The sequence below is a fragment of the Nanorana parkeri genome, unplaced genomic scaffold (assembly GCF_000935625.1).
Source record: "Nanorana parkeri isolate BGI_ZX_2015 unplaced genomic scaffold, ASM93562v1 scaffold553, whole genome shotgun sequence".
NCBI classification, from domain to species: Eukaryota; Metazoa; Chordata; class Amphibia; order Anura; family Dicroglossidae; genus Nanorana; species Nanorana parkeri.
Window position 1 is genome coordinate 705,648 of NW_017306821.1, and position 8,192 is coordinate 713,839.

Here is an 8,192-nt window from a genome sequence, read left to right on the forward strand (position 1 = left end):
ACCTGGGGGACCAGCTACAGCAGGATGGTCATTAAATGATTGACAAGCATGAAGTTTTGGCTTGTGCAGGACAGTTTGTAAAAAGTTGTACGTGGAGTGTAGACGATACAGTGTATACAATATGTAGGCTTTATTTAACCATGGGCCATTATCTCATGCCCAATATTCAGCGTGATTTAGCCACACCTGCTTTAGGTGCTTTGCACCACATGTCTCCCTTCAGCCACCATGCAAACTATAGAGGGGCAAATCAGGGAAACCTGGGCACATTTTATGAGCACCTCCTACAAACTTATGCTGACCCCCCTCTCTACATGATACACACAGTACATATCATTCCCTAAGGCAGGGGTGGGCTAGCTCTGGCCCTCTAGTTTGTGTGGAACTACAAATCCCATGAGGCATTGCAAGATTTTCATATACACCGCCATGACTTCCAGAGACTTCTGCCTAATTGTGTTTGCCGCCCGGCTCACGCAACACTGCCCAGCAGGCAGCCGGCAACGCCCCCTTCTATGCGCCCACCTCCTGCATCCCTGGTTGTTATGCCACTTACCCCCTCAGTTCTGCCAGGCCCCCCTGTGCCCCGGGCCCCATAGCGGCCACCTGGGTCGCTATAGCGGTAGTTCCACCACTGATTGAATGCAGTCATACAGAGCAGCACATAGTTCTCCGTCCAAGGTTTTCTATGTCAGGATGTGTAAGTTATCTGTGGAATCTTGCTACTGTTTACTCACTAGATCAGTTGTTATGTAAATAATACTGTATGTGATTGTTACAAGTTTGTTATTCAACAGGAATTAATCAGCGGGAGTGTGTGTGGAATTTACATAACAAGCAGTTTTCGTATTTACTTACACTCTAATTAATCTGTTAAGCTCCAGGAAAATGTAAAGCTTCCTGTAATCACAACATTCCATAGTAACGCATCACAGCCTTTATATTGCCCAGCAGCCTCAATTTCTGCAATCTGTATTAATGCAAAGAGCGTTTATTTGTTTTCCTTGTATAGAATGAAGCTGGAATTGACAATAAACTCAGGCGTTAAATCTTAAAGATGCATTCAAGTACCCTAACTATTAACGAAAATAATCATCTCGAACAATCCACGCTCCTAGTCCTCAAACACCAACCCTCAACAGCAGCTGTGCAAAAAAGAACCAAATAACCTTTCCAATAATTTCTACATAAAGTGGTCAGTGCTAGTGACAATATTCTATTGTTTAAAAATACACCCGCAAAATAATTGTACAATGTCCTTGTTAAAACGTCTTCAAGAAGTGTATTTTCACAGTGATGTGTCCTCCCGTGTGTGTCCTCCCTCCACAGTGATTTAGAAACACACTCACAAGAACAGGTGGACCATTGGGATAAATGGCCTAACAGTGTTTAAATGCAGTTACATTTTTTTGTTATTTTATTCATCCATCTATTCAAGAATCACAACTCTGCTCTCCTCCTCCTCATATCCATCAGCGCATCTGATTTTTTTTTTTGTAATATTAAGAAACAACCTTAGAGTAATCCAATTTTAAAAACATTAATTTATTAAAAAGGATTAAAACCACTCATAATGGAATATGGATACAATCGGTTTTCAAATAGGTCTGAATCTCCATTGAACAAAAAAATCCCACCAGGAAACAATCCTTTGTTATCCGTTTAGAATAAAGACTTCAGCGTGTACTTACTTTAGTTACGTTTGTGGGCATGCATGGCACACTTAAAGCCACACTAAACTTAGGAGTTAAATCTTATAAATACATTTAAGTACCTTACTTATGAACAAAAATGTATCTTTTTTGTGTATCACTCGGCCGTAGATCCTCAAATCATCTCTTTATTGGTGCTGACACTGTCCTTCCTTCTGGAAGGTGAATACTTTTGTTCCCCATGGTCCCTGTGTGTCTTGTATAGTAGCCCACGCTCCCTCCCACATACATAAGAACAAATAGGCATATGTCCAGGGCCGTCCCTGTGCCTACTGACCCCTTCCTGACCACAGTGTCCCTGCTAAGAGCTCTTACAGTGTGTTAAACGCATAGTACCATGCAATCGCACCTACCATGCATTCGTGTGTGGGAGGTGTGTTGGGTTGCCATTCATTTAAATGGTACCCCAAACGCACTTCCCACACACAGCTCGTACGCCCGCACTGGAACTCGCAGTACCCTAATTCTATGCATTCCATTGTGGGTCCTGAGGTTAGACAGGTTGAAAAGCGTTGGTCTAAACACCATCTAAAGAGACATTTTGTTTTTTCATTGAGGATTTAATTATACTTTAAGAATGTGTCTTGAAGAATTCATCTTGTAAAATGACTTGTAAGTGAGGCACCTAGGTTGCTTTTAAGTCAGCAATTGATTGTATTTTATTGTATTACATAGGGAAGGGGAGTAGCTGGAGAACAGAGAAAAAAAGACAAGTGATACAGCATCTAATCTACAGACCTGAATCTCTGTGATAAGGGGCATCATTGTTGTGTGTTATAAGCGTGCTTGGATGATAGTGTCAGCTTGGGTGAAGAATAACACATTAAACAGCATCAGGGGTGACAGCAGGGGAGCAAGGACTCAGGGTCTCATGGCAACATCATAGTGCTGCAAGAACATTCAACTCTGGCAGTGGGCAGGTTTATTTACTTCTTTGCTGAAGCCTGGAATAAGAGCAGACAGATCTGCAGAAGCTGAGGGGAGCAGAGACACAAGAACCATCAAGTAAGTGAAGGCTGATAATAGAATATGAGTTTATTTTAAAAGGCACAGGGCAAATAGCAGTAACTAATGACATCCAATCAGCAGTCATATTTAAGACTTAAGATAAAACTGATATAAGATTAAATGTAATGACATGACTGCACTTTAAATATATAAGTGTTCTTTGTGCAGACAACTTTGTGCTGAATGATTCAAATAAACACAAGCCATAGCCAAAGACATTGCAAGGCAGCTGAATATGAGGCTGGTTGAAAATAGCTTTTTAAAAGTGTCACTTCTGCTATTGAACATCTTTTGAAATTATCAGGATGTTCCTCGTGTTAGAGGCTGAGATACTTGTTATCATATAGGGAAATTCTCCAGCTTGTTGGAAAATCTCCCATCAAGTGGGTCCTGATCCCTCATGGTTCTATGTAGAAGAGTGAAAGTACCACACATGTACCATTATCATTGACATGTCAGGATTAGTGATGAGCCGAACAGGTCCAAGATTGGTTTATATGCAAGTTATAGTGTATGGGGATCCGGGTACTGCCCTGGGGGACAGGAATCAATGAAAAAAAAAACTTTCAAATAAATACCGGTTTTAAAGGTGCAGTGGTTTTTAACAGCACTTAAAGCGTAACAATAAAAATTAAAAATCCCTTTAAATATCGTGCCTGGGGGGTCCCCTTAAACTGCCTGTAAAGTGGCAAATCTGTACAATGTATAGAACCTGCTGCAGTAAAACTGACAATTATAAAGAGAAAAAAAGATTAATTTTTTTAAAGCGTGCAGTCCCCCCACCCGCCAGTGAATGAGTAAGGAGTACTTGTACCCCTAGCAATTCATTAAAGGGTTAAATAAAATTGAAATTTAAAAAAAACAGACTTTTGGGGAAAATCCTTTAATTGCAAAAAAAACCACAACAAAGGATTTTTGACAAGTCCTTTATTGAATAATATCATAATAATAATATAATACAAAAATAAAAAATGGATCCACCAATGTAATCCATGGTCAATCACGACGTCCAGTGTTGTCCACGACGACTACTCGACGAAATAAAAAATAAAACAATAACAAATAAATAGAAATAATTTTTTTTTTAACGCCGTCCGTCCCGTCCATTCATGACAAACACCCGCCACATAATGGCATTTTGACAGATGCCGGGAAAACATAAACAATTGGGCGGTGCTAGCCATGACAACTAGCTCTGCCCAACTGTGAACAGTTTCATGTCATCTGACAGGTGAGCCATGATTGACCAAAGTCATCATGGCTCTGCCCAATCATGACTCTTACAGAGTACTGAGCCCTGATAGTTTGTGTGTTCGGCGAACACTCACGTTCAACTCAAACATCCAGCCCAACCCTAGCCAGGATCGTAGTAGATTCTAGCAGGAACAAGTCCCTTAAGGTTAGACAGACATCTTCCTGCCTTTTGTTTTTGGGAGATATCAGTCCATCCATGGTCTACCTTGCATAAAAGTAGATGCTTGGATGGCAAAAGCAGGCATGTCCATGTCTGTGCAGCTGGCTTTGGTGGCATCTGCATTCAGGGGTACAGATATCAAATAGTAGAATCCAAACTAAGCACTATACCTCCCTCCCTTCTGAGATCGATTGGCTACAGAAAGTCTGAAGGGGTACAGTCATCACCCATGACCATCAGGTTCAAGCTATGATCATCCAACACAAGGATTTCTGAACTTTCATTTGGTAATGATCAGATCTTTCAAAAAATTATTCTCAGGAAAAGTCAATCATGAACATTTCTGAGCAATAGAAAATTGGTGTATTGATCCAAGCAGGAATTACAGAAAATATCCATCTTGCAAGTTTGGAACCCTTCTTCAAAATAGCAGCTTCTGAGTTTAAAAGGTCTTTCACTGTCTTGCCAGAGTATTCCCATGGCTTTGTGGCATGTTTTATAGGGGTGGGCGTGAATAGCTTTAATGGGCTTAATAAATAGATACAATGGGATTGTAGTTAACAATGTACAGATTTTTGTATTGAGGCTTTCAGAGATGTATATAGGTCTTTGCCATTCACAAAGGATCTGTTAGGAAAGGAATGATGGTGCAGACTGAAGCAACCCAAATGTTAATCATTTGGAAAAAAAATTTAAATGATAAACAATCCAATCAATATCCAAGGTTCATTTTCAAATACAATTTGGAAAGCTCCCAGGTCATGAACACTCATTTTTTTCAAAGGTGAGCTGGAGCCATATCCACACTGAAGCTTTTAATACATTTACTGCACATAACATCAAGTTTAAATGCAATTTTTTTTGTATGACGTTCAAAATGCATTGTATATAAGATTATATGTTTGTAGGCTATGTATATATAGTATGAAACTTTAGCTTTACTCAAAACGTATATTCACGTGTTACGTGATTGCTAAGACGTTTAATCCTTTTTCTAGATTCTTCCAGTGTTGTGTTATATCCACCGGAATTCCTAATCCTGTCCAAAGGCAAAAGTCACTAAAAAGGTAAATGACAATGTTAGGCTTCCCTGATAAGTAGAATAAACACTGAATCACATAAGCTTTGGATCCAAAAGCTACAAAACGTACCGTATTATTGTGACATACCGTGATGAACACAAGGTACCACCATAACAGGATGTGGATACAATATGTAGACCTACAAAATAAACTTTTCTCAATACACTTATTGTGTTGCAACTTGTCTTACCATCCTAAAGGCCCCAACCACTCTCATCACATTTTCACCTACCTAACAGTTTCCTGTGGGGGCATTTTGGAGAGGGGAAAAATAGCATACCCTGTTATTCATTTTCTTCCACTGGCGAGGAGAACTGGAGGAGATCTGGGGATCAGTTGGGGTCAGCCAGTTAAGTAATCTAGTATGAATTCTCACTCCAGCCTTTTGTAGAAATGTCTCTGAGTTGCAGGCATTCACTGGTGATAAGTCTGAAAAAATGGCTTCTTCTTTTTGTACCTTATTGTCTGTGGTCCAAAAACCTTGTCAATGTTTTACCTTCCATACTGGGCCCTCTTGACCACCCATATTGGGCTTTATGCTGAACTTTCTGAGTTCATTCTATTGGTCACCTATCAATTCTATTCAGGTTGTATATGCTGCTTGAGGGCTTAAAAGTAAATGAATTACTGAGGCTGCCACTCAAATATCCCAATAGATACTGTTATGACAGAGACTACATTCCTGTTAAGGTGAATTGAAAATCTGATATTTACAGACATTTATTTAATTTTGCCTCACTTTAGACAAAAACATCAGCCCAAAAAAGCTTCATCATAAATAAAAAAAAACAAGCATTTTCGGGGGCCACCCAGGTCTTAAATTTGATCAGTTTATGGACTGCTTTAGGAAGATTTTTCCTCATTTCCTGTTCAGATGACATGTCAAACAGAACAGGAAGTGAGGGTAAATTTCCTTAGTAGGGACCAATAGGATTTTAAACCTGAGAGCAACTAACCCTTCCCAAAACTAATAGATCTTAATAAAACTAACTCCCAAAATATTAGGTTTTGGTTGGGGTTGGACTTGATTTTCATTATTTTGTATGTTGGAAGCAATTTTACAGTATTCATTGGAACAAGAGTGAGCAGAACCTTCCAATGGAGGCACCTGTTCCAGTGACAACTGTTTAAAAGAGGATTTTTACTTCCTGTTGTGTTTCCAGGATGGGACAAAAATAAATGACAGAGGTTTTACCCATTCTCTATTCTATCCAAAACCAAAAAAATGTATCATACCTACCTGTAATTTTCCTTTTCCAGGTGCCTATCCATGACAGCATACTGTATATTCATGAGTATGCTGCCACGTAGGTACCAGGAAAATTGAACATTTTATCTTGCTTACCTTTAATTTTCCTTTTTTGGCTATAGATATCATTTATAGTGAGTGACCGATGACTATCCCATTTAGCTTGGTAATGTGTAATCCTAATGTTTAGGTGACAGATGGAAGCAACTCATGAAAATGAGATAAGACGATTGATTTGTCCAAAGCCAAAGCAGCGGCAGAAGAAGAATGAAAGTGACGGGATGAGATCTCTTTCAGAGACACCCATGCTTCTTGGTTCCCAGCGGTTTCAAGACCAAGGCCTGAGACGTAAAGCTGTTTCTCAGGATAACATTAAAGTAAGAAGCCATTCTCGACCCAATGCCATGGAAAGCAAACCTAATGATCCAGACCTTGAGCTACACCCTCAGCCCAGTCGATGCTTTTCGGCAGAAGAAGCATTACGCGTCATCAAGTCCATCTTGGATGCAGAGCTGAAGGACTGTGCTTATGATGCCACCACAAGCCAACACAGAGCAATGGAGCTTGCTGAGTTAGTAAAGACAGCAGTGAGAGATCTTGGATATGAGCGGTACAAACTTGTCTGCTTTGTTGTAATGGGTCCAGTATCACAAGGCACTATATACTGTTGCAGCAGAAGTTTATGGAGTCCAAATTCAGACACATCCGCAGAATATCTGTTCCAGAATCATTCTCTGTTTGCACTATGCGTGGTGTATGCTGGATACTATGAATGACAACTTCTATTGGACTAGGGTATGGGAACAGTAGCACATATATTTTATTAAAGGGGTTTGGATATTAAAGTAGAACATGTTTTTCAGGCAACCAATAAGCAGCCATAAATGATAAGATAAATAAAATAACAAAAAGAAAAACCTTTTATTTCAGAAAGAAAAATGGAGAGGAGCTGAAAACTAAGCATTAAGAAGATATCATGCCTTTCAGTTTTTATGTCCGTATAACTCTAATCAGAGCAACAATGAAGACACTGCTGCTCTATGTTTTGAATATTACAAAAACAGCAACTATAGAATAGCTTTAGACATGTATACACATCACATGTTGCTTTATGTCAGTAGAGGCTCAGCCAAGATGACAAATAATTTATCAGCCCTAGAGTGAAGCCCAACACAGAATGAACCAATAGCATGTAGCCCAATATTAGAATTAGCAGGGACGGCATATCAAGTATAAAGTAATTCTAGAGATACTGATGAGAATGCACATTCAATCTTACTTATAAACATCTAGAAAATGACCACTCTCAGCTTTTTTTCACATACAATATTTTACATTTTCTAATAAAATTCTCTTCTGTTGTAAATATGTGAAATAGTTTTTTTTATGATTATTAAGATGGTCATTAAAAAGTTTAATTAAACTGGCAACATGTGGTTCAAAGTCCTATTGTAAATATACAAAAAGAAATAACGATAACAATAAACATGAACTTGGTGGATATGTAATTGGTACATGCATCTAAAGTTGATCAATAAAAGAAAGATCTTTTCACCCATTGTGTCGGTAGTGTCATTTATAGGTTAGGTCTATGGAGACTGACAAAGGGGTATGGGGAGATTGGGGCCTAAGTGTTTGGGTCATCTCATTATGGTTAAAAGGATGAACCTGATGTTCAGCGGTGTGAAAAGAAAAAATCCATTCACCCCAAATGTTGCCAAGTTTAA

The 8,192-nt window shown here is 39.0% G+C and overlaps 1 protein-coding gene across 1 annotated transcript; it reads left to right on the forward strand.

The window, feature by feature from the left end:
- Positions 1-2,630: 2,630 nt before the first annotated feature.
- On the forward strand, positions 2,631-7,266 carry LOC108791473 (tctex1 domain-containing protein 1-like). Its single transcript, XM_018561971.1, has 2 exons — positions 2,631-2,717; positions 6,656-7,266. The coding sequence occupies exon 2, from the start codon at positions 6,663-6,665 to the stop codon at positions 7,239-7,241; it is 579 nt and encodes a 192-aa protein (XP_018417473.1). The 5' UTR covers positions 2,631-2,717; positions 6,656-6,662; the 3' UTR covers positions 7,242-7,266.
- The last annotated feature ends 926 nt before the right edge of the window (positions 7,267-8,192 follow it).

What these genes read in the sequence shown, in the direction of transcription:
- LOC108791473 (XM_018561971.1), top strand. Translation starts at nt 6,663, where the DNA reads ATGGAAGCAACTCATGAAAATGAGATAAGACGATTGATTTGTCCAAAG.